The sequence below is a fragment of the Ceratocystis lukuohia genome (genome assembly GCF_044167205.1).
Source record: "Ceratocystis lukuohia strain C4212 chromosome Unknown Supercontig8_pilon, whole genome shotgun sequence".
Classification (NCBI taxonomy): Eukaryota; Fungi; Ascomycota; class Sordariomycetes; order Microascales; family Ceratocystidaceae; genus Ceratocystis; species Ceratocystis lukuohia.
This window is the reverse complement of record NW_027263527.1, coordinates 943,802-969,405: the sequence shown is the minus strand read 5'-3', so window position 1 is coordinate 969,405 and position 25,604 is coordinate 943,802. Positions and strand designations below refer to the sequence as shown.

The 25,604-nt window shown below is 48.4% G+C and overlaps 7 protein-coding genes across 7 annotated transcripts; 4 read left to right on the top strand and 3 right to left on the bottom strand.

The window, feature by feature from the left end:
* Positions 1 to 169: 169 nt before the first annotated feature.
* HOO65_080241 (Vacuolar protease A) lies at positions 170 to 1,689 on the bottom strand (the record flags this gene model as incomplete). Its single annotated transcript, XM_071004257.1, has 3 exons — positions 170 to 1,107; positions 1,265 to 1,424; positions 1,591 to 1,689. 3 exons carry the CDS (start codon positions 1,687 to 1,689, stop codon positions 170 to 172), a joined length of 1,197 nt encoding a protein of 398 aa, XP_070856471.1.
* Positions 1,690 to 4,393: 2,704 nt separating this feature from the next.
* Positions 4,394 to 5,990, top strand: HOO65_080240 (Serine hydroxymethyltransferase, cytosolic; the record flags this gene model as incomplete). The annotated part of the gene is made up of 3 exons (XM_071004247.1): positions 4,394 to 4,480; positions 4,558 to 4,922; positions 5,003 to 5,990. 3 exons carry the CDS (start codon positions 4,394 to 4,396, stop codon positions 5,988 to 5,990), a joined length of 1,440 nt encoding a protein of 479 aa, XP_070856470.1.
* A 1,129-nt stretch (positions 5,991 to 7,119) lies between these two features.
* HOO65_080239 (Transcriptional activator spt7) lies at positions 7,120 to 11,064 on the bottom strand (the record flags this gene model as incomplete). The annotated part of the gene is made up of 3 exons (XM_071004119.1): positions 7,120 to 7,392; positions 7,468 to 9,737; positions 9,861 to 11,064. 3 exons carry the CDS (start codon positions 11,062 to 11,064, stop codon positions 7,120 to 7,122), a joined length of 3,747 nt encoding a protein of 1,248 aa, XP_070856469.1.
* A 1,718-nt stretch (positions 11,065 to 12,782) lies between these two features.
* On the top strand, positions 12,783 to 13,456 carry HOO65_080238 (VanZ like family protein; the record flags this gene model as incomplete). Its single annotated transcript, XM_071004387.1, has 2 exons — positions 12,783 to 12,807; positions 12,867 to 13,456. The coding sequence occupies 2 exons, from the start codon at positions 12,783 to 12,785 to the stop codon at positions 13,454 to 13,456; spliced, it is 615 nt and encodes a 204-aa protein (XP_070856468.1).
* Positions 13,457 to 13,689: 233 nt separating this feature from the next.
* HOO65_080237 (ferric reductase like transmembrane component) lies at positions 13,690 to 15,881 on the bottom strand (the record flags this gene model as incomplete). Its single annotated transcript, XM_071004190.1, has 2 exons — positions 13,690 to 15,089; positions 15,146 to 15,881. 2 exons carry the CDS (start codon positions 15,879 to 15,881, stop codon positions 13,690 to 13,692), a joined length of 2,136 nt encoding a protein of 711 aa, XP_070856467.1.
* A 3,700-nt stretch (positions 15,882 to 19,581) lies between these two features.
* Positions 19,582 to 22,065, top strand: HOO65_080236 (Calcium/calmodulin-dependent protein kinase typeI; the record flags this gene model as incomplete). The annotated part of the gene is made up of 4 exons (XM_071004163.1): positions 19,582 to 19,796; positions 19,857 to 20,117; positions 20,784 to 20,970; positions 21,043 to 22,065. 4 exons carry the CDS (start codon positions 19,582 to 19,584, stop codon positions 22,063 to 22,065), a joined length of 1,686 nt encoding a protein of 561 aa, XP_070856466.1.
* Positions 22,066 to 22,776: 711 nt separating this feature from the next.
* On the top strand, positions 22,777 to 23,598 carry HOO65_080235 (Target of rapamycin complex 2 subunit AVO2; the record flags this gene model as incomplete). Its single annotated transcript, XM_071004373.1, has 2 exons — positions 22,777 to 22,802; positions 22,899 to 23,598. 2 exons carry the CDS (start codon positions 22,777 to 22,779, stop codon positions 23,596 to 23,598), a joined length of 726 nt encoding a protein of 241 aa, XP_070856465.1.
* Between the last annotated feature and the right edge of the window lie 2,006 nt (positions 23,599 to 25,604).

Here is a 25,604-nt window from a genome sequence, read left to right as displayed (position 1 = left end):
CATCAGACAGACATGCTGTGTCACTTCCTAATCGTGCCCCAAAACAAATAATACTGAGACGCTCCAGCATTATATCCGCTTAGCTGGACGGACAACTAGCTCGCTAATGTTTCCTTCATCATTACCAAGGGGCCAACGGATAACGAGGAGAAAAGAAATACTGCCTAATTTACTTGGCCTTAGCTAGGCCAACAGCATTCTTGCCTAGGTCATACACGCTGTAGTAGCGACGCAGGAATGCATCACCCAGAATAGCCAGAGGACCAGTGGGTGCAGGGAAATCCATTCCCTGGAATGTCGAGATGCAGCTTCCCGAAACCTCCAGGATATAATCCTCGGCAGGGAGACTGTAGTTGTGGCCCGCGAGGTTGAAGGTGATGTCGGGAAGCGTCGATTTCTTGGCACAGTCAACGCTCCACTGACCTCCGTATCCCTTCTTGGCGCCAATTTCCTTGTTCAGCAGCTCAGCCAGAGATGAAGGCAGCACGTTGAGCGAAGTGCCAGTGTCCAGAATCACGCCAGTGTTCTCCAGTTCGGCAACCTCCTCACCAAAAGCAATCGAGTCCAGGTCTACCTCCCAGTACGCCTTGCGGCGCAGAGGAATGTAGGTAATATCACCAGTGTAGTGGGCCTTGTTGACACCGCCAAAGATAGCCTCACTCTCGCCCTTATCCTCCTTGCTTAGGTAAAAGGCAAACACGGGCTCGTCGATGAGGCCCTGGTCAACCATGTTGTAGAACGGAGGGGGGATGCCGTTCACCGAGATGGTGTCATATCCAAGACCCAGAATACCATCAAAGCGTCCAAAGGCAAATGCTAGACCTGGTTCGCTGGTGGCCTCGGCGAATAGCTGTTTCTTGATCTCGATGTCACCCATAGTGACAGTGTCTTGGGACACAAAACCCGTCATGCTGCCAGAGCCATAGTGGATCTCGAACTTAGTTCCATTCTTCTCGTATGTATTAGACTGACTAGAGTCGTATTTCTCGTGGAGGTAGCAGGCGATGCTGCCACACTTGCTGGAGGGGACCCACAGGTTGGAAGAGCCGGTATCGAGGACAACCTTGAAAGTTTGGGGCGGCGTACCGATGGTGATTTCAGAAAAGTCTGGAAAGAATTTTGTCAGAATGCCGCTATGAAAATTGCTATTTCTCTTGTTGTTTTGATCATGGTGTTGTTGGGATATGGGGGGGGGGAGGGAATAGGGGAGAAGACATATGCAAGCATATTATGACGCAATCATAACAATTTATAAACAACTTACACTGAGCGTTCATAAAGTTGCTCACGGGGACCGGATGACCAGAGTTCATAGCAAAGTTGCTGGTCTTGGTGTTGAACATGGCATCAGCAAGGTTGAACTGGTGCTCGCCCAAATACTTCTGGCTGAGAGCGTCAACATGTTCCTCTATCGAAGCAGTAGCCTACAGGGGCTATTGTTAGCTTGAGTTGTTTTTTTTTTATCGCGAAGATCTAGCGGAAGGTTGTAGTGAACAAGATGAAAAAATAATACGAGCTTCTCGTGCACCGCATCATCAACGTCGCGTGATTCACGCAATATCATCATACTAATATCCATCTCTAACTTACCAGCTGCTCAGTGAGAGGGACCTTCTTGAGCTTCATGGTGTGAACAGCAGCGCTGGCTGTGCCCAGCATAGCAACCACGAAAGCATTGGTTCCTCTCATTGTGAGGATTTAAACTTGAAGGTAGAAAAAGGAATAACATAGAAGTGGAAGAAAATAAATGAATGAGATCGCAAACTCCGACGAATGAACGCAGATATGGCAAACTAGGAAAGGGGGTTGGTGATGTTTACGGAGAGAAAGGCGATTCAAGTTGGAAGAAGAAGAGGAGGACTGTTATGGGCAAAAATGACGGGGTATGGCAATGACAAACAAAGCTAGGGTAAGAATGGAGAATCAAGTGGAGAGAGGCTAGGGAGCTAGGAGAAGGAAGGGAAGGCGCTCTGTCCTTGCTTCTTTCTACTAATGTGCTCACTAATATTTGTTTTCTCATGCATTATTTTCCAGTGATTATCCACTGTCGTCCACTATAATTTACAGCAAGCCACTGTCTTTCTTTTGTTTAGCTTACGCTATCTGTGCCTTCCATTTCCGTACCTTCTTCATTCCATTTTACTTTGCTTGTAGTGTGCAAGCTCCCTCTTTCTTTCTGTAACTTCCGCTTTCTTTATAGCCGACGGAAGAAAGGCGAATGAAAGGAAGGATACGTACGCGTACTCCCATTCTGTCGCCTGTTAGTCTATGGCATGTGTCCTGTGCTTTGCTCCTTGCTCTTTATACCGTACTGGTGTATATAAGCTGCCTGTGGGCCAAACCTCTGTTGTACCTTGTAGCACACCTAGCCTTGTATGCATTTATGCATACATCTACAGCACGTACTCTGTCTGCAATTCTACGCGCCAAGAAAAAGGCCATGCACTAACAGCTTGGCTGGCGTAACCAACAAGACAAAAAAAACCGCCTGACGATGGGAAGGAAGCTTGCCACTGCACGAGGCTTCAAATAAACGATGCTATCAGGTTAAACACCCTAGTTATAGTGCACAAGGTAGGTAGGTACCTACAGCCTTACTCTATCTCCTAAAAACAAAATGCTTTTAGGGGTTTCGTTTGGTTGCAGCTAAAACAGGGCATGCCAGCAACAAACTGCTACTTCCACCGCCACGTTAGCTTCCTATAGACAAGTCTCGACTCAAAAATTATAGGAAGGTTTATATGATGCTGAGGCGTAGGTGATGAAAAGCTTATTATGCAAATTTTATACTGCAGTAGCACGCGAAAATGTACATTTGACAAGCGAATACGCACAGCTCAACTGTCCATCTCTGCTCCGTGCTGCCACTTGATGTGTTGTGTTATATCCACCTCTAGCCTGGTTTAAGGAGGCTGGCTGACTGACGTATGAGCTAAAGTCGCATGACGCTCTACTTTGTTTCGAAAAATAACCCTTGCATGCGCTGTAAAAACAGCGCCTGAGCGGCTATCAAACCCTCCCTGTTTCTACACAAGTAGCCGTGTTTAGTGCTCCATGATCTCTTAAAATCTTGGTGCATAATATCCTGAGCGTCGAGCTACAAATACAAGTTCACTTACATCCGAAACCAACGAATGGTGCGTGATTTGTACATAGAGAACCGCTCCATTTGAAACGAACGCGTCGAGACCATCCATTATGAGAAGTCTGAGCTTTAATAAACCACTATTATGGAGGGAAATATTTCTTCTAGCTTGATCAAAACCCTATCCTGATGTAATGAATTTGCATCCACAACCCTAAAACTCACTCTCAAGTTGCTGAAGACTAACAGGCCTGGAAATTTGAGACGAAGCACAAAAATCATGGACTCCAAGTTACACGACGGAGGAATATCCTTGAACTAATGCTGACTGACGCACTAGATTGCTGTTGATTCTGTATATGAATGCATGGCATTATGAACTTGATTTGCTATGAAGTGAAGGCTTTTTTTAATTGATTGAGAAGTTTCAAGTCTTCTCGCAGTGTTTACCCGATGTTGCTCCGAGTAGAGCTAAATTATTGCCAGTATCACGTGTGGCTTCACGTGCCTGCAATGCTAGACCACCACCCGCTCGACGAGAGTTATCAAAGTGATTGTAAACGCACAAGATATGGAAACAGAGGGAATCAAATGTCAACCACGAGGATTACATTAGGTGTTATCAAAGCTCGCATGCGAAATACTGCGTGCTTGACTGCAATCTGTACCAGCTGTGAGTCAACTATACGCATTATTCTCATGGAGTGCATTGCATCCCACTATATCGTATGCAGTGTACAGCAGTAAAGCGAGCACGCAATTCTAGTGCCAAAGAAGCTGGCCAAAATCTCAACGTCTTGTAGAAAAGTTCTAAGCCGGCAGCATGATGCTCCGGTCTGGCCCGGCGTAGAATTGAGAATGTTGAGTAGTAAATAAAGCTGAGATTCAAAAGCGGGATCCCACAATAACTAGCCAATCTTTCCCAGCCATTGAAAAATTACCCCTCTGAACCAAGGCCCAAAGCTTTTTACTCGCCTGCTAACCCCTCCCCCTCTGTCTCCGATGACCCCACCGAGACAAGAAGGTGCGAAAAAAAAGAAAGGAGTAGTAAGAGAAGGAAGGAAGGAAAAAAGTTTGACTCCACCAATGACAGGCTAGTCTTGTTTTTCATAGGCTTCCGTTAAGAGTAGTTTCTGTCTAGCTAGCAAGTCTAGAGTCATAATATAAATCCGGTAGCGCCTTCTTTGCTCACAGCTCAGATTTTTCTTCCCTTCTTTTCCTTCTCTCTTTCCTCTCCTCGGCACACTTAATCCCCCAATTCTTCTTTTGTTTCTTTAGCAAACAAATCCATTCACCCACAAACTTACAATGTCTGCTTACGCTCTGTCAAATGACCACAAGGACATGCTCGAGAAGTCTCTTCTCGACACTGACCCTGAGGTCGCCACCATCATGGTAAGTCTTCACACCTGAATGGACACGACTCGCTATGAGCAATGACCCTGACTAAATATATTCTCCCCTCTTTATAGAAGGACGAGATCCAGCGCCAGCGCGAGTCCATCATCCTGATTGCCTCCGAGAATGTTACTTCCCGTGCTGTCTTCGATGCTCTTGGTTCGCCCATGTCCAACAAGTACTCGGAAGGCTACCCTGGTGCCCGCTACTATGGCGGTAACCAGCACATTGACCAAATTGAGCTTTTGTGCCAGAAGCGTGCTCTAGCTGCTTTCGGTGTCGATGGCGAGAAGTGGGGTGTTAACGTCCAGTGCTTGTCGGGTTCTCCTGCCAATCTGCAGGTATACCAGGCTATCATGCCTGTTCACGGCCGTCTGATGGGTCTGGACCTGCCTCACGGTGGCCATTTGTCCCACGGTTATCAGACTCCTCAGCGCAAGTAGGTCATCCACTCTATTCATATTTGTGTAGCCACTCGAGTGTTATACAATGCTAACATGACCCAATCTTTTCCTTTAGGATCTCTGCTGTCTCTACCTACTTTGAGACTATGCCCTACCGTGTTGACCTCGAGACCGGTATTATTGACTATGACACTCTGGCTAAGGACGCTATTCTCTTCCGCCCCAAGGTTCTGGTTGCCGGTACTTCGGCCTACTGCCGCTTGATTGACTACAAGCGCATGCGCGAGATTGCTGACTCTGTCGGTGCCTACCTGATGGTTGACATGGCTCACATTTCCGGTCTGATCTCGGCTGGTGTAATCCCCTCCCCCTTCGAGTATGCTGACATTGTCACCACCACTACCCACAAGTCTCTGCGTGGCCCCCGCGGTGCTATGATCTTCTTCCGCAAGGGTGTTCGCTCTGTCGATGCTAAGGGCAAGGAGACTCTGTATGACTTGGAAAACCCCATCAACTTCTCTGTTTTCCCTGGTCACCAGGGTGGCCCCCACAACCACACTATAACCGCCCTGGCTGTTGCCCTAAAGCAGGCCTCTAGCCCCCAGTTTAAGGAGTACCAACAGCAGGTTGTCAGCAACGCCAAGGCTCTGGAAAACAAGTTCAAGTCCCTCGGCCACAAGCTGGTCTCTGACGGTACTGACTCTCACATGGTATTGGTTGACCTGCGCCAGCACTCTCTAGACGGTGCCCGTGTCGAGGCTGTCCTGGAGCAGATCAACATTGCCTGCAACAAAAACTCCATCCCTGGCGACAAGTCTGCCCTGACCCCTTGTGGTATTCGCATTGGTACCCCTGCCATGACCTCTCGTGGCTTTGGCACTGCTGACTTTGAGCGTGTTGGCCAGTACATTGATGATGCCATCAAGATTTGCAAGGAGACCCAAGCCGCCCTTCCCAAGGAGGCTAACAAGCTGAAGGACTTCAAGGCCAAGGTCGCTTCGGGCGAGGTTGCCCGCATCAACGAGCTTAAGGCTGAGATTGCTGCTTGGACTAGCGACTTCCCTCTCCCCGTCGAGGGCTGGCGTATGGACGCTGGTATCTAAGTTCCTGACGGCTAGATACTAGTGAAGCGACTGATTTCTGTACAAAAAAAATATTGCCTTTTTTTCTTGGGCCACGCGGTGTTTATATTCTGCTTCTGACATCTTTTTTCTTTTCTTTCCTTTTCACTTAAGCGGCGCGGTTTCAACATACAACAAGACCTAATTAAGGGTCAACTTTAACTTTCAACATAGTATTACTGGGCTGGAAAATGGGTCATTTCGTTTTGTGAGGGGTTGGAAAGAGGGGGGAGTTTGGTTCTCTGGCGATCTCTATCAAGAAAGCTGTATGACTGTCTTGCCTCTTTGCCCTCCTCACTTGATTTTGCTTTGTTGCTTTTCTTTACCTTGCGGTTCATATACACACTTTTAGTTCGCTACGTACACAAAAACAATCCGGTACAACTGGATCAGAAAGGGCCACGCTTTAACACGGCCTGAAATGTCAAAATAAAACAACCATTCAACTGACAATAAAGAAATAAACGAGGAGAAATAGAGGTGATATTTTTATTTGTGTTTGGGCTTGACAGGGAAGCAATAACAACGGCATCACGACGATAACAATAAGAGGAAAAGGCATGGAAACAATCCCCAACAAAACATGGCAGAAAACAGAAACCTTGGCGAAGTTGTAAACAAGCGGGGTTAAGTAAAGCAAAAAGCAAGATGAGAAAAAAAGATTGAAAGTGATGTCAAGAGGGAAGAGAAAAGGGGAATAGCAGGAGAAAAAAAGCCGGCAGAAGCAGTAGCAAGCACACATGAGATGACAGATGTAGATATAAAAGACGAAAAAAGAGAAGGTATAGGGGGTACAGACTAGATATAGTCCATTGAACCGGGAACAAAGAGGGATAGAAAATAAAGACCAACGTGAAGTAAGAGCAAGGGTAAGATACCAAGCGGTGAAGTGTATAAAGGAACATCAGACTGCAGCATTTTGATAGAAGAGGAGAAAGATGAATGTACATGAAAGAGAATATAAAGTGTAAGTAAGACCAGAAAACAAGAGAAGAAAAAAAGGCCATCACGCATGGATAAGAACGAAAAAAAAAGGAAGAAAATAGAAACCAGACAGGCAGGTGAATAGAAGACGCAAGACCAATAGAGAAAAAAAAGCACTCCTTTTTTGTTACCGCGCCTTGCCGGCGCTCACATTTACACCCTTGGCCATTCCCGCTGCTCGCATTTTCTTGGCTACGCTCGACTTAGCCACCACTGCGGCAGCCGTAGTAGCGGCAGATACAGACACAGGAACAGTGGCAACTGAGGTGGCGGGGGTCTTGGTTTTCACTACGCCCTTGATTGGTGGAGGGGGTAGGACGATAGGGGTGGAAGAATAGTGTTTTGAGCCGTTAGAATTACTGGAGTTATTATCCCTAGAGGCGTCAAAGCTGGAAGAGGCCTGTGATGTTCTAGTCGCAGATGTCGGCTTACGCAGCGGGGGCGGCCGGGGACGCTATTCCATGTCGCCGCCCACTGCAATGCTCATCTGCGATGGCTTGAGGCCCTGATCGGGCGTGCCGGCAGGCAAGCCAGCCTTCATGCTAATACCGACAGACGGGCGAGAGGGGGCCTTGGCAGTTGTATCCCCGGTGGGCTTGGCAGCGCCATTTTCCTGCGATCCTGGACCCGAGCTAGAGCTAGAGCCAGCGGCAGCAGCAGCGGCAGCGGCAGCAGCGGCAGCTTCCATTTTCTTTTTCTTCTTGGCCAGGGCAATCTGTTCGCGCAGTGGCTTCTTCTGTGGCGCTGAAATCTTACCCGTGGCAGGCAGGCGGGGACGCGGGCGGCGTTGCTTAATGGGTAGATCTTCGTCCTCAACAAGCGGCTCACCATTGGTAGCGTGTAATTTGGCGAGGAAGAAGTTTCGCACGAGGCCAATCTCCTCGTTGAGCGACTCGCGGGTAACAGGGGTATGGGGTGGATAGGGAGGTAAGATATCCATGTCGGTAGTTCCAGTGGTTTGTGTTTGCTGGTATTGACTACGCATGCGTGACTGGAGGAGGTGCAATGGCACTGAGAGCATGTCAAGTCCCAAGTCCTTATCGAGACCGAGCTCTCGGAAACCAAAGAAGTCTTCGCCAAGATCTTCAGCAAAGTCACCACTGACGAATTGCTCAGAGCCATCATTGAAGGCTCCCACGCCATCTACGCCAGCCTCGGCTGTCAGTGCTGGTCGTAGAATATCGGTGAGGTGTTGTTTCATGCGTTCATGGATTTGCGATAGCTTGCCGCCGAGACGCACAGTGTCATCGGTAACGTAGGCCTCTAGAGCAGCAATATCGTAGCCGTTCTCATCCAAGGTATGCAGTATTATTTCCTCTTGGGTATATCGCGGCTTGTACATAGTCGGCCCATCGGGAAGAGTTACCTGCATCTTGTCTGCCTCGTTGTATACGTTGAATGTGCGGCACAGCTTTTGGAAATAATCGGCAGCAATGTCTGTGAGAGCGTCGACAGCTGATGGTTGCAGCTCTTCGAAGCCAGCATGGTAGAGAATTTTGCCAATGGAACGCTGCAGGGCTTTTTCGCACAGATTGCCCGCCATCAAGGGCCCATCATCGGTGACGAACTGAGGTGGCACGTCAGCCTCGACAAACGGTTCAGCCGCCTTAGGGAACTGGTTCGAGTAGACTTGTGTTTGGACCTGCATTTGCTTGACTACAGAAATCTTGGTAGAAAGCTTGCGCGTCTCCTGAATCTGCCGGATGTTGGCATCAATTTGCTGGGCAAACTTGCTTGCAGCGGACTTCCAAACTGAAGGCTCAATAACTTTGACAGCCCATTGGTTTTGGTTAACTACCTGGCCTTCACCATCTTCTATCCATTGAAGATGAGATGGTATATCGGGGATTAGACTCTGGGGCTGGTAGTAGGCAGGAACTACTCTTTCTTCTTCCTCGGAATTATCCATGTTATCAACTAGAGTCTCAGTATTCACTGGCTCTTCGCTGGATGGCCCGGCATCAGCGGCTCGTGCAGCAGACGAATTACAGTCGATCATTTTCTGATTGCGGAGGAAACGTCGCATATCAGCCTTTCGTCGCAAGAGTGCTGGTGCGTCAGGGTTGAGACCGGACTCCTTGAAAAGCATATATCGTTCACGCGTGATTAGGGCACGGCCTTTTTTGGTGACCTGCTTCCAGGTCTTGTACTCTTCATCCTCATATACGGCCTGAGTTGTCTCACCCATGGTATGAGTTAGGGCTAGGCCGCTGAGTGATGGCCCGTCCACATCCATGGAATCGCCTTGTGGCGCTACAATGGGTGTCTGCGATCCAGCAATAGGCGGTGTACCGCGGACTGAGCCATCAGCTTCGGAGCCTTCGCGAGCCTTGGCCAGTACGCCATTGACTTGGATATGCGGCTTTTGTTCTGCTGGTGTGCCTTCTTTTTCTACGTCCCCTGATCTCCGGGCTTTGCTAGTGCCCTTGGTTGAGGTGGTACCACCAGCACGCCCACGAGACGACATGATAGGCTCGTCTTCAGAATCCTCGCCGTTATCCTCATCGCCGCCGTTTTGTTTCCGGCGTTCCTCAGCTTCAACTTCGGCGCGAGAGCGCACAGTCAGATCGGGAATCAGGGGAATCAATTTCTCGGCCTCCTTACGCATGCCATTTGCCATGCGACGGAGAGGATGGCTCATGTCGCGATTGTACTTCAAGCAATTATCCCAAATAAGATTTAGATCGCCAACGAAGTCGGCTTTGGACTTGAAAACCAGGCCCTTCAGCTTTTTCGTCATGGTTCCTAGGTCCATGGGCTGTTTGATGACTAAAGAGGTGGGGGAGGGGGGATGTTAATGGAGCTGAATATGGCGGGCGATTTGCCGATTGTCAAAAGAAGAAGACAGAAAAGCCGGGCGCAACTTACTGTTATAATAGTCTGGCGCCTCACGTTTGTTAACCCTAGTGAGAAAGGGAGTTGAGTACTCGGTATGCGCCTTTAGTTCAGTCAAGACCTTTTCAAGGGCTTCGTAAAGTTCCTCTTGGTTGATGTTTTCCTCACTAGCCCATTTGCTTCTGTTTTTGCGTACTTCATTCATAAGTAGTCGCAGTTCGGAGTCGGTGGCGTTGACAACGTCACGCTTCATATCGATGCGAGCAATGAGATGCTTTAGAGTTAAACTTGATGCGCCCAAGTTTGTGCTAGATAGAGTGCCCAGATTCTGTGCTTGCGCATTGGAGACAGCGGGGCCCGATTGGTGGCTATCCATCTCGGCCTGTAACTGTTTTTCAGATTCTTCAAGTTGCTGCTGCTCGAGCATTGCAGTGCGGTCATTCTCGAGAGTATAGAAAATGGTGTGGAAACTACGACGGGCAGCTTCCTCAGTAGCGGTGCGGGCAGCCTCAAGCTGCTTACGTGCATCCTCAGAAGATGAGGATTTTTGTTGTGTTGCACACATGCTTGTGGATAGTTGCGTTGCCGAAGTGGTTGTCGTTGCTAATGATGAAGATGATTGTGAAGGGTCGGAGGAAGGGGCAAGGAGGACAACAAGATCTCGATGTTTTTCGACTTGGCGACTGGGCGATGTCACTGACTGAACAGGCGAGCTTCCAGACTTGGAAGGTGATGGCAGAGCGCCAGGGCCGGACGATAACGCGGTAGACTTGGCGTTCTGGGGGGAGGAGATCGTGGTAGGATGGCTAGGACCATTCCTATTGTCGTCATCGTCATCATCATCATCGTCATCGTAGTCATCTTCGTTGATGGCTCGCTTGGCTCGTTTCCTGGGTGGTTCTGTTATAGGAGCATGGTCGGTTGCAGGAGGTGGCAATTGTGAATGTGACGATGTTGTGGGGGGTGGTGACGGGGCACGACGTGCTAAGGATGTGATCAGGCCTAGGTCATAGCGACCATCAGAGCCGAATATTTGTGATATTTTGGATTCGGCAGAGCGAAAGAGATTTGCGAAGTGAGCGCGTCTTTGTTCTTCTTCGGGGTCAACAGCCTCTGGGAGCAGAGAAGCGGGAGGAGCTGGAGTGCCAGAACCGTCAACAGGAGTCATCATGCGCGATGGCCCATCATCGACAGCCAGATATGGCGGGCGATTGAGGCTTGAGTTGGCAAAAGGCATGGCCAGAGAGGCGAAAGCGAGGAAGGCCAAAGGGCAGGATAGATGGGTATGATTTTAAAGAGTGTCGTATTGTAGAAGAGGAATAGATGGGGGAGGGGAGCCTGGGTTGATGAGCAATCGTCTCAAGAAATGGAAAAAAAAATAGTAAAATGTAACAATTATTGAATATCAGTGGGCCACACTGCTGAGCCAACGGGAAAGGCGCGAAGGGGCGGGATAATAGGGACAAGAGCCAACGGGCCAAGGCCAGGTGAATAGTGCGTGTAGTAGTAGCAGCTATAGCAGTAGTAAGGGTAACTAAGTGATAAAAGAGTTGCGCTGCAGGCGGTGATTTGAAAGATTGAGTAGTGTTGAGATATGTCAAGAAGGGGCAATTAGCAATCGCGTTTGCGCCGCAGATTGTCAGCAAGGCAGAGTTAACAGCACATCAGAATGAAGCGCAGATTCCAGAGAAGCGAATGGTGTAAATTTAGCGACGGATTTGCGGGATTAAGGACGGATGGTGATGGCTGATAGATGCGGCGTTGATGCGGGAAGAGAAGACGGGAGGTTGAAGTGGAACTTGGCACGCTGGGTCTGCCATCACCCCGATAGTGACTTGTCTTGTCCGTTATAGCGTTATAGCGAGTGGCTTGTAGGCTGTAGGCTGGCGACTGAAGAGGTACCAGGGTACATGCGACAACAGGCAGAAAAAGGCTTCAAACACGGGCTGTCAAGCCAAATGAGCGAGCGCAAAGTTTCTACGTTGGGTTTATACACGGAGGACTGTAGAATGGCCGTCAAAAAATATCTGCGCAGTGTGTGGATGGACTGGAGATGGGCATCTGGTGTGGCGGGAGCCCGGTAGCCTGTACTTTGACGGGCGGAGCTAACGTCCAATACTTGCTCGCTGGTCAGGGCTGTTGATTTTCGGAACACGCGCAAGGAACATATCACGTGCAGAGTCGCGTGACTGAAAAACTCTAAATGGCAACTGGAAAATACTAAATACTGGCATCAACAATACAGGCATAGACAAGCTTCAGATCAAGAATACACTCGCCAATAGAGTATTAAAAATGCAGTATAACCAACACACAAGCAAGCTGATATCTCCCCCTCTCCTCTCACTGCTCACTCCTGTTAGCTGGCCCATTGCTTTGTCTATGCTTCTCTTCATGTTTGTCTTAGAATCCTGACACAGTATAATCTGCACGCACGTTTAAATCGCGTCCACCTTATCGGTTATCATATCGACTGTCGACCTAATTAACTTGCTTGTATGACTGTGTGCTATAATCCATCCCATTCAAAGGAGCGCAGCAAGGCTGAGACGAACCTCTCTACTCGATTCTATTGCTGCAATCTAGTTGATTAACTTGCTCTTTCGCCTTTTCCGCCGCACACGGGATCATCCCTTTCTTATTTCCTAACCTGCATCGATCGATCTCTGCCCTATCATTTACCGCTTTTTTCGTCTGCCTATGTTGTTGATTGAAGCTTCATAATTATAGCTTTCTATCTTCCTCCCCAAGTCCTATGTATGCCTGTGCATTGGGAAAAACGTAGGCTCAGGATCAAGCTCTTGTCAAGCCAAGCCTTTGACTCTTTACTTTCTCTCTGGCCCCTCTTTATCTTTCTGTCTTGCCGTATAAAACAAATCATAATTCTGCTCCAGCGGATCTAACGGTGCCTTGCTACACCATCGAGACAGGATCGCCTGATTATAGCCTGCTATCATGAGGATAAGACCGCAGTTTGCAGGTATTTGTATTCGCTTCTATGGACATACAACTCCCTTGCTAATAAGTTTCCTTCTATAGCTGCCTTCTTCGTACTGGGCCTCATCGCAACCTACGCTGGCTTAACACCACTCAATTTTGATTCCTATGTCAACAACAAGTTCCTCCATCTCACCACTTTCTTTGTCTTGACTTTGACCTTCTACTGGATTGTCGACACTCACCGACGCCGCGCCCTTAATCTAACCCTCGTCGTTTGTACCGCTAGTCTCGGTGTCGGAGCTGAGTTTGTTCAGGGTGTTTTCTCTACCAGCCGAAACTTTGATATCAACTACATTGTCGCCAACGTCATTGGCAGTGGTGGTGCTGTAGCCTTGTGTTCTTGGTATCACGGGCGCATGCTGGACCGCCGTCGGCAACGCCGTAATTATGATGCGGTCCCCGGCGAGGATAACGAGGATCTTGAGCTAGGTGAGGACCATGAAACTGGCGTTATTGATAACGCCGATGCCCATGCTCCTGTGGTCCCTACCTTAGAGCAGCAAGTCGATAATTGGGACGAAAACGCAGAGGATAATTGGGACGACGACGAAGAAGAGGACGATGTGGGCTTGGGAACTGTAAGTGGCGCCAAAACAGAAGAGCCTATTGTTAAGAAGCGCACCGATTAAGAACATATCGAGTACGAGGATCTCGGCGAGTGAAACACATTATGTGTCACGGTGATGGCGAAAAAAGTAACGTCTAGGCTTAGTCTAGGACAGAGACATGATGGACACATTAGCTGCTAGGCGCAGCAAGCAAACAAGACTGATTTACATGTACGCATACAAATACCCAATGCCATTAAAAGTTTTTTTCCCTTAAGCTTCTCCTTTTCTTGACCTGCATATCTACTTTCCCTCTACCAGCCAAAGCCTTCGTTATGCCACTCTACATATCGTCCATCCATAACCCATGGTGTCACGCACGCCCTCAAATCCTTGGCCATTTGCTCGGGTCCACAAACCCAGATAGCTACTCTATCGTTAGGGCTCGCTTTGAAAAAGTCATCTACTGTCTTGACTAAATTGGGCCGTGTCCGGGTGTATACTGGCATAGAATGGTTCTCTGATGCGCTCGAGTCCCGTTGTAATATGTTACCGGTTGAAGAACCCGATGATACAGCTATCAAAGGCGTTCTTGTACCGATAGGCAAAGCATCGGAATCGTCACCTGTGACGTAGATTCTAATTTTCAGATTATCAAGCATGAGCTGCGGGCCACCAATAGCCCACTGGGTCTCGCCTACTTCGCGTACGGCCCACACAAATTCAATCTGGGTATTAGGCTTGTATGTGAGAATCGCGCGGTACACGGGCACTATAAACGACGCACCGACACCACCAGCCACAAGTAACACGCGGTCGATATCTGCGCCCACCAAGCGGCGTAAGCTCCGTGATGCTGCACCGTGCGGTCCGTCAAAACACAACGGAACCTGCGTCTTATACAAAGCCGGACCCTGAGTTGAGGATTCTGTCAGTGGAGGTGCAGCAAGACTAGCAAGGCGTTGTGTTAAGGGTCCGTTCATAATACGGGCAATAAGTGTAATTTCACCGCTGCTGACGTCTGTGGCAGCTACAGTAAACGGGTTGAAGATGCTTTCGTATTGCAGGTTTTTGGGAGACATGATGGGAGCTTTGATATCACGAGCACCTATAGGTACATTGAGATATACATGCGAAGCTGGAGATTGCGAGAAATAGCGGGCTTTAGCGCCCACATCTGCCACAATTTTGACAAGAGAATTATCCGAAATGGTTGTGATGGTGCACATGGCCTTGATTGTGAAGATACGTCGAATGATGATATCCAATATGAGAATAGCAATAGAGATGATGCAGTGTATACGCACAGGGCCAGCGTTATCAGCATGTAGAAAGACCATAGGCGGAACAACCATGGAGGCGACTACATGCAGCAAGAAAAACAGCCTGTAACTACGACGCCGGACCTTGAGAGTCGAGGAGCTTGCCAGGGCGCACATAGCAAAAAAGGCGATTTCACCCATTAACACGACAAAGGTAAAGGGCTTGGTGCTCATTGTGCCAGCCCAGTAGAAGAAATTGGTGTAGAATACTGCATGCAGAGCCATCCAACCGTAGACAATGCGACCCAAGAGACGGTGCCAGCGGTTGAGCTCCTCGTGTGAGGTACCGAGGATATGAGCTACTGGGTTGAGATACTTGAGCGTGAGAACATATTGGAGCGGCATTTGGCCTACAGCCACTACACCGAGGCGCTTTGTAAGATGAAGGTAGTCTAAGTGATGGTCAATATAAACATAAGTGCACATAATGTCTGACTAGGCTACTTACCGCCCTGTGTCTCGTAGACACTTAGGAAAGCAAGAATGGCACTCCATAGAGCCCCGCCAACCCAGATATCTCTTTGGCCCCAGTTCTGACCAGAAATAGTAATGTCGCCTCCAAGCCACCACTGGACTTTGCTTAGCCTTAGTCTCCATCCCGTGAGACTCCCGCTTTCAATCTTAGGACTTGTTGGTCCGCCCAGGAGATGGTAGTTTTCTCGATGGCTAGAAGCACTATTTGTATTTCTGCCTACCATCTTCTGCGTCTGCCAAACTGTCCTAGCGGCAAATCTTGCTAGGCCTATGCCGAGAATAAGGAGGAGTGTTGCTAGTAGCGTATAGTTTGCGTATCTGTCTAGAATTGCACGCCGCAGCTTCTTATCAGCCTCCGTCAAGGCCATGAAGCTAAGCGGCCAGTCGGTAGCCTCGCTGCCCATGGTGTTTGTGGCACCTGTGAGAAGATACGCTGCAATAGAAACAGGCAGCACCATAGACACTCCTGCTAACGCTATTGAAACTCCCGTGTCTTTTTGTCTAGGGATTGTCGTGATGCGTATCTCCGAAATACCCCGTGCTTTAGCGGAAGCAGGGGGGGAAGAACGGCGCGATCCGTGTCCGCTGTTGGATGGGAACGAAGCTTGGCTTTTAGCGACAGCAGTTGGGAAATCTGGCGGTTGCTTGTGATTTCTGCGCCTCGCGGAAGAGTGTGAAGACTCAGGGGAGTCTCCGGAGGCGTGCGTCATTTTGTAGTACCGTTTGTTGGAATGAATCTCAATCCTTTATTAAGTAATAAAGTGGGCTGGTCTGTCCAGCCAATCGAAGCTCTATCTTCTTTAGTTGTTGGTAGCAATTAGAGAGGTTCTGGTTATGTTGTTGCTTTGGTGCTGGAGATATGCCAGGGTTTTGATCTGATAGGCAATATTGTGCAGGGGCTGGGGGTGGAGAAGACAAATACAGGGGGTCCTTTTGGGCCTTCAAGAGCCCGTAGTGTGAGAAATAAGTGGTACCAGGGCCTGCTTTCTTGATCTGATAAGCTGCTTACTGCCCCAACATTATCTTAGATTAACTAGAGCAATTACTCGTATTCTAAACAGGAATAAATTTTACACTTATGGCGACTATCAAGATCAAACGGTGCTGGGTTGGCTACTAGACGGAATCAGACCTCTGCAGGGCCGACCACAGGTTTACAATGAGAGAAGCCTGTGTGCTTTTAATCAAGCTTGTTATTCGCCTTCAGAAATTTCGATGAGAGAACTGCGTATATTGTTACTGGTCTCCACAAAGATCGAATAATGCAATTTTATTGGCCAGCTTGAACTTGAACTTGAATATATTTAACGTCTACGGGAATCACAGAGATCAAGCGATGCTGGATTGGATTGGCTACTAGACAGAATTAACCCTCTGCAAGGCTCACTATAGAGTTTTGACACACCTACCGCCGTGCCAACCCTTTCACGTGCCAACTTTGGAAATCAAGGAAGCTGGACTGGAGGACGAATATATGGCTACAGGCATAAAAATGGCGCCCGAAAAAACAGTATTCTTAGGGCCGAATCGAGGGGTCTGGACTCGGAAAGCCGACCGGGTCTTGATCTGATTCAACGCTAATAAGATCCGTAGAGATCCATGGCGCATTTCAAACGCAGATAGTTAGGTAGGGTATAAATATAACAACATAAGCAAGTCCGATACTGTCATCAACAAACAAAAAGCGTAAAATTAAGAACATATGACCAAAAAACAACACACAATAATAAGAGAACAGATTAAATAACAATTGCCTTGCGATGCTGGATATCGAGATGACAGACCAGGCTTGCTAGCCTCGCGAGGCTGAAGGGCTATCCACCAAAGAAACCCAACAAACCAAACCTACCAGCCTAGAAAACAACACGAAACAGACCGTCCCAACGAAGGCTCTGCAACAGGCAGGAAAGAGGGACCTACAAGATGGCGGGCGCAAAAAATGGGCAACTTCACGCTCCTGCTAGAAAACTCCATCGCTCAGGCAAATAACTCTAGCTATCGAAAAAGCGGCAAACGAAGTAACGGCAAAACCGGCCGAGGAGGAAGACAAACAACTTGCCTAGATGATGTTCGAGAAACTGGGGATATACCTAGACCTAGAGATACAAAAGACTCTGGCGGGATACGAACTCCCTGGAGTCTTCTGGACAGGCCTGCAAGCGGCGAAACAAATGACTAAGGAACCCAAGGCTGTGAAAGCGGCTGCCAAAGCGAGCAAGCCGGCTAAGCCAGCAGCGGAGAGAGCCTCCAAGACATGGGCGTAGAAGGCCATACAGACAGGAGGAAATGACAGACTCGTGGATATTTGCCCGGCCCCCGTCAGAAAGCCTGGTCCCATCCGTGAACCCCCACAGAAGAACAGACTCTTGGTCAGACTCCACCTAGGATCAAGATGGAAAGATATCAATGTCGCAGTGCTTGAGACAAAGGTCAACAGCACGCTGTTTGGAGGCAAAGAAATTGTGACTCTGGCCAAGACAACACAGACAGGCTTTGCGCTCACCCTAGCAGAAAACCACGAAGTGGAAAAAGAGGGTGCACTAGAACTCATCCGAAATTACTGGTGAGAAACATCCCCCGGGGAATCCACGATGTCACTCAAGAAGGCAGGTCACATTGAAAGATGTGCAAGCCGACGTCCGGAAAGCCTTTAGCGGAGAACTGAAGATTCTGGAATCCCGCAAATATGAGAATGAATCGCAGGTGCAAGGCCTCTGGGTTGTAGTTCTCAGATCTGAGGGATCTTCTCAGACGGTAGGACTTCTAGGAAACGAGCGTGTGGTTAGGAGGGCTGGCTACAGGCCCCTCCCCCTCCTAGCTGCGGCCGGTGCTGGGGAAAGTACAAGGCCGAAACCTGCAGCTTCGCCACCAGGTGTATATACTGCGGAAAAGCCAAGCACAAGACCGAAGCCCGTACGGATGTAATGAAGTGCGTAAAACATAAGGACAAGAAGTGCAAGTGCACCCTAGAGTGCCCTTTCTGCGCGGCAGCAAGCATTCGGTCGAAAAATGCGATGGTAAGTCAAAGAACTAGCGCAAGAGAGACCCAAGAAAACCTACAACAGGCAAGAGAAGATGAGCATTCTCTCGGCAAATGCCTATAGAACCCCTGAGGTACTACGACAGGGCGGACATAAAAGATCACAACTTCAGCAAACACTTGGACTTCCCTAAAAAAGACAGGTTCCAAAACACCTCGGAAAATCTTAGGAGTCATATTGGCGGCAGTGCCAGGGCATGGAGACTTCAAAAAGTACTATCAACGGGTTCAAAACCACTCATCCCTCCTACAATTCCTCATATGTGGCGGGGACAAGGAGACGCACATGTAGACATGCAAAAAGAAGAAGAAACCGTGAACGGAAAACTTAGTCACCAAGCTAACAAGGACATCAAAGGGCAGAGCTACACTTAGCGAAAAGCTAATGGCAAACACAGGGCAATAGACTGCGGCCTTAAGGGCAAGTTAGGTCAAACCCGCATTAGTGATACTGGCTCACATCTACAACTTTCTTCATAGGTTTTTATTGTCGTTTCGGAGCTGAGCAGACATGCCTAACAGCAGAGGAGCGTCTCACACAGGTCCCTATGAGTTCAGCATCGTTGCTACCCGGAGCCAAAAAAAGACACGGGCGGCAGGGGTACGGAAAAACAGGTGCTAGAAAACTCGGACCTCTCCGGAGCTCCGGACTCCGAAAGTGGGGCCCAAATAGCCCCAAGACTATAAATATACTTTTTATCGTGATTTTAGCCGTTAGGAAATCCGATATGGTCTAGGGGCTAGGATATCTCGCTCTCACCGAGAAGGCCGGGGTTCGATTCCCCGTATCGGAGAGAGATTCTATTCTTTTTGCATTGTCTATAGGCCGCCCCTAAGTGCGACTATCTAATAGTGCATGTTCCTTTTTTGTCGTGTAGTTTGGGAGAAATCTCCTGGCCACAAGGTTGGACCCTCAAAAGTCATAGGAGTATTTCGAAGAGGACGAGTACCTGCAACTGCTGACTGCCCGGAGGAGGGGTCGGAAGACGACATCTTCCAACTCCCCTTCCGTCCAGAACATGCCGTCGTATTACCGGGAAAACTGGTAGGTAGACGCTAAATAGTACATACATACATACATACATGTCGTGTAGTTGTTGTTGATGACCTAAACTTCGAGAGTGGGAGTTGCTCCTGGTGTCATCGGCATTAGTTGGGGCGGGACTCGCCATTGCTGGCTTTTCTGGGCTTGACCGTTTAACGATCGCACCTTTTTTCTGTGTATGTTTAAACCAATAATATCACCTTTACGACTTTTGCATATTAATATTAACCTAAGATCAGCCGACCAAGTTTCTCTTTTTTGACTATCCATTGCAGCAGCTATTGAAATTTTACATACAGGAGACCAAGATTAACTAGTTATAGTTATGTTAAGACCACTTCGGACAGTTGCTTTCAACTATCAGTCGGCAGGCATTATACAAGCCCGCTATGTTCGGTACAAGGCGTTTACTGCCGACTTTGACCCGGCGGATTTGCAAGAAGCGCGTGAATGGGCCCGCAAGGTAATCCATGAGACCCTCCCTAGGGGCAACATAGTCTTTGCACGCTCCAGCGGGCCTGGAGGGCAACACGTAAACAAGTTAGTTTCAGACAATACCGAGGCACGAGATATGTGACGCTATACTAATGCTTAGACAAGAACCGAGAGCAAGGCCATTACATCATGGCCCATCCACGAAATCATCACTTTGGTTCCCCGGCTACTGCGGCCGAAGCTACGGGAATCAAAATACTACACCGAGAGAACCGATTCGCTTTCATTCTCTGCGCAGACATCTCGTCAGAGATCATCCAATGTCGATGAGAACCGAACGAAACTTCTGGCCGAGTTGATGTGCATGTACGAATCTACAGTGCCGGGCGAGTCGGATTTATCCAAGACACACAAGTATGACAAAGTGTGAGTATTTTTGCTTTCTTCCCTAATTGCTTTTGGGTAGACGCTTGGTTTCATCCATCGACAAGTTAAACTAACTTGGGTCTACAGAGAAAAGTCATTCCACGATAACCGAATAAAGAGCAAAAAGATACAGTCAAGCAAAAAACAAAACCGTAGAGTCTCGTACGACTATTAAATCTCTTGTGTGGTGGCTTCGTCTCATTGGCTGACTGGCACATGGAAGGTTAAAGCTAACCCCACCCTTAGTTCTTTCCTGGCCAGCTTCGTTTTACTTACATTGGATCGACCTACTATATACTATGCTTGTATCTGTGGTTCTGCATCTGCACGACCTGCACTACCGTACATAAAGATTAGGCTCTTGACTTGATGGACACTACTTTCTTCTTTCTTCTATCCTTCTCCTCGTCATTTCCTCCACGTAAATTCACAAACTTTGCTCATCTTTCTCGCCATACTCTAATTACCCCAATTTCTTCTTGGTTGTTATCCTTGGCCTCTCCACCCCTTTATCTTGTCTCTCCCTGATCTCCGCTGCCAGGGGCTTTGTTTTACCTTCTTATTTTTACCTTGCAGGCTCTTGATACTGCGGGGTTGGACTAAAGCTTTATTTGCCTTATCTGCATCTCCGCCCTTGCCCGCACCACAGTAATATTGACTCGGCAGAATGTCCGCAGAAAAAGACGAGGAGCCACCGCAACACCCATATATCCAGCCATGTAGATACCAGGTCGGCAAGACTCTGGGTGCTGGCTCTTATTCTGTTGTCAAGGAATGCTTTCACATTGAGACCGGCCGAAACTATGCAGTGAAAGTCATCAACAAACGTCTGATGGCTGGACGTGAGCACATGGTAAGATTACGTTGCTGGCACATTTGCGCATGACATCCAGTTACTGACCAGCGCTTCTCGCTACCTCTTTAGGTTCGAAACGAGATCGAAATCCTGTCGCGCGTATCCATGGGCCATCAAAACATCCTCACACTTGTTGACTACTTCGAGAGCATGAATAACCTTTACCTCGTTACGGACTTAGCCTTGGGTGGCGAACTCTTCGACCGTATCTGTCGCAAAGGCAATTATGATGAAAGCGATGCCTCAGAATTAATTCGATCAACACTCTCGGCCGTTTCCTATCTCCACGATCACGGCATCGTCCATCGCGATTTAAAGCCTGAGAACCTGCTATTCCGCACACCCGAAGACAACTCCGACCTACTCATCGCTGACTTTGGGCTTTCTCGAGTCATGGATGAGCGTAAATTCCACGTGCTCACAACCACTTGCGGCACGCCTGGGTATATGGCGCCCGAGATTTTCCGCAAGTCGGGCCACGGCAAGCCCGTGGATATCTGGGCTATCGGAGTCATAACTTATTTCTTGCTATGTGGCTACACTCCGTTTGACCGCGAAACTGACTTTGAAGAAATGCAGGCTATTCTTAATGCCGAATATAAGTTTGAACCAGCTGAATACTGGAACGGTGTGTCGGAAGGTGCCAAGGACTTTATCCAGCAGTGTTTGACTATCGATCCGAGTAAGCGGCCGACGGCTCATGAAGCTCTGCAACACCCATTTGTGACGGGTGAGTCGCAACAGGGTATGCAGATCCATGACCGGCTGCACATTATACGGAGAAACTTCAATGCACGCCGCACGCTGCACGCAGCTATCGACACTATCCGTGCTATCAACAAGTTGCGTGAAGGCCAGAGCCTGGTTATGGATGCCCGCAAAAATGAGGCTAAGGCAACCAAGGCACGCCAGATCTCGGACTCGCAGCCGGTGCCTGAGGATGTCGAGATGGGTGGTAATCTAGACACAGCGATAACTATGGGCAGTATCGATGTTCCGGATATCTTGAAGCCCGGGAAATCAGCGAACCGCGTAGTGGAAACGTCTAAGGGCCTATGGGGCGGAGCACCAGTAAATTCTGGGCGACGATAAGACGTGGTGAGCGAGCGGGGGAGGGAGAGAGATGAAAAGGCGTAACGATTTCTTTCAATGTGTTTCATAGTTCCATGATTTTGGACGAATGCTAATACGCAACGAAGTCTGATATTTTGATTTTCTGTGCTTCTTTTTTACATCTATGAATCAAGTTATTGAAGGAAAGCGAGTGCGCAGCCGATCATGACTTTGCACGTCATGTAACTTAGCACCTAGAGTAGTAGTAGGTGCAATATGCCCATGTGTTTGCAATGAATAGCCCTAGCCAAACAAAAATGCGGAAATTGTTTGTTTCAGTTGAAGAATCAGCAAAGCTTTATGGGGGCTCGTATATTGTTACAGAGCTATGCTAGTAACCTAGTAGCTGCTGAAAGCCCCATGCGAACCAATAGTGTAGTACTAATACTTCAACGCCTGAATGTCAGCAAAAGTTCTCCGCACTTTTTCTGCGTGCGCCTCATTTACGAAACCGATCAAACAACTATCTACGACTGTGCCCTTGGTATCCTTTGACTTTCTACCACTAACCAGCACGATTGTCTTCTTTTTGTCTTTTTTGCTGTGTTTATTTGTCGTCAGCCGCTCGCTTATCGTGATCGGCTTTCTCATGGTACTAAAGAAAGCAGCCAGGGTCTCTCCTCTTTTTCTCAAGCATAATATTGATATATCTTTATCTTGCCCACGATGCTCCATGCTCCGCCGCCCAAAATGCTGCCGCGCCAGGCACCTACAATGTCTGTCAATCTGCCCCTTTTGCCTTTTCTGCGTCTACCCCAAGCCTTGTCTCCTGCTCCGATCCGCTAAACTGACTTCCTTACTCTCTCTACTAGCCTCACGCCCTCCGTTCGTCTACGCCGTGCCATTCACTTGAACGACGCCTGTCTCGTCAGTCGCATCCTCCGCTCCCATCCGCATCTGCTACACAATCCAGACCCTAGTATTGAAGGCCGCTCCAATACCAATCTGCACCTGGCCGCCAGCCTGGGCTACTTGGCCATCTGTGAAGCACTTCTGGCCGCGGGCCACGAAACCCCGAGCCCCGCACTCAATGAAGATCACCAGACAGCGCTGATGCTTGCGGCCTCCAAGGGCCACACTGACGTCGTGCACTTGTTGGCTGAGTATGCACCAAGCAGTATTCTACGGCGCGACAAACATGGCCGTGATGCTGTCATGGAGGCTAGTCTAGCAGGCTTTGACACTGATCTACAAATTCTCTTGACATATGCGCCAGGTGGCCCGACTAGCATAGTCCAAAACGAGGACGCCGACGGGAACACAGCCTTGCATTTTGCAAGTAGTAGCGGTAACTTGCTAGTTCTGCGTACCCTTCTAGCAGCTGGTGCCGACGTGAATAAGCAGAATTTGCAGTGCTGGACAGCGCTGTCATACAGTGCAACGGTTCAAACAGAAGTGTATCTCAAGACCTTGGTCACAGACGTGGAAAAAAAGAAGAAGCAGCAGGCCGCCGATGAGGGTGAAGGTATTAAAAAGGGGATGGCTATGCGGCTGATGGGTGGCGGAAGCTGATGGCAGCAAGGGATTGTTTGCTTTCAAGCCCAAGCGAAGGGTTTGTATAAGCCTTCTTTTTCCTTTTCACGGTTTGCATTTGGGTATAATGATGGGAATTCTTATCAACTTTGGGCTCTGGGAATGGATGAGCAGGGTGTTTGGCGTTTCATGTGCTTATTTACTCTGCCTTTTACTTATGTACATATTCTGTTGCGATATAGAAATGATGGTTTGTTTAGTTTGGCCTTTTCAAGAGAGTAAGTGTTTGTCTATAACCCAAACTGCTATGCGTACACTCATTAATCGGCAACGTCTGGATCAAAGCCAGAGTTTCATCTGATGTTGGGGCCCCAAGTCAAACATCAGATCAAAATCGGCCACAACAAGAAGTGCTTAAAGGTCACCTAGTGCCACTTGATCTTCAGAGTTCGATTTCTACCTCTTTCGATATGCACTTCAGATGAGTCAAGGCCTCTAGTTGCTGTTGTCTGACCCACCACATCGTTGTTCAAAAGATCGCTAGTAAGTTGATACTCGTTTGAGACGTTACAACCCCATTGCTGACGTGCTGACGAGCGTCGTAGCTCAATATTCATCATGTACTATCCGTACTATTTCGCCGGCCACCAGCACCCAGGCTACGGCTACCCATTTCCTATAAGCCCAATGCCAGATAGCTTCTCTAACTCTTATTACCCGTTTCCATATTCACCATTTCCACAAGATGCCTTAACTCCATACCCACGCTGCCATACAGAGGCCGATAGTGACACCGAGTCTCCTACCTCTAGCTCGCCTGCATGCCACTATCAGTGTCACTGCTATCATCATTGGCACCAGCAGGAGCAGAAACAGCCAGAAGACTCCCCAAATCAACAACAGCCACACCAAGCACGCTACCAGGACCCCAGTCCACATATTCCATCCGGCTATGCACACATTCGTGTCTGGAACAGCACCATTGAACCGTGGCAGCTCCCGCCCAATACACTCATCACACACTCATCACACACGGTGCGATGCTCAACTACACTCGAAGAGCTGCTGGATTTGCTCAATGCCAACAATAAGGACCCGTCACGCAACAAGTGCGTCGAAATGTCCTACTCAAATCGCGGGCGGTGGCAAAAAAACTGGGAGTTTTCAGGCAGCGATCAGGCTATGATGCAGCGGACACTAAGTGATATAGGCTGGGACAGAGCACACCTGGGAGCTGTAGGCGATGAGCTAGTGGTGAATGTGTGGGTGAAGCGGTCGTGAAGGGGAAACCTATCTACTCGCTATTAAGGTTCTATAAACTCTATAGAGTGGTAGTTTCATGATACTTGCTTGCCCAATCAAGTCCGTTCAGAAGCATATCGCCATCTACTATACGTAGTAGAACCCAGAAGTTGGTGGTTCATCTTTGTCCTTAGGTGAAGGGAAACCATTTCCCTCTGGATACTAGCTATTTTCATAGCTAAATCTGGTGTCAATTAACTTTTTACTATCCCTCCCAAATATTTTTTCCTTTCTCTCTCTCTCATTATTCGGAGACTATGGCCGCCTCTTTACAGGTATTTTACCTAGATTAGTGCAGTACAAGCCTAGCAAGGAAGTACCTTCACAATGTACATTTGTAGTAAAGGTACACCTACCTACCTGCCTTTTAATGTAAGCTAGGAAAGGAAGGTATCCGCTATTTTTTCTCACATACTGTTTACGGCAATTACTGCAAAAAAAGCAACACATTTTTCAGGCTCTATTTTTTTCTCGCCTTTTTGTCTTTTTTTTTCTTTTCCTTTTCTTCTTCTTCCTCTCTCCTGCTTCTTGTCAACCCCTCCGTCTGCTACGCCACGCCACAGCACCGGCCCTCTGCCAATACTCCCCTTCCCCCGTCTTTCGGGTTCCGCTGACCTTCTCTTCTCTTTTGCTCCCACACCGTTACTTTTTTCTTCTTCTTTCTGTCCGCTTATCGTCTTTTTTTCTTTTCTCTAGAACTTGGCTTCTTTTCTTGATTCTTTTTTGATAGGGCTTCTTTTGTT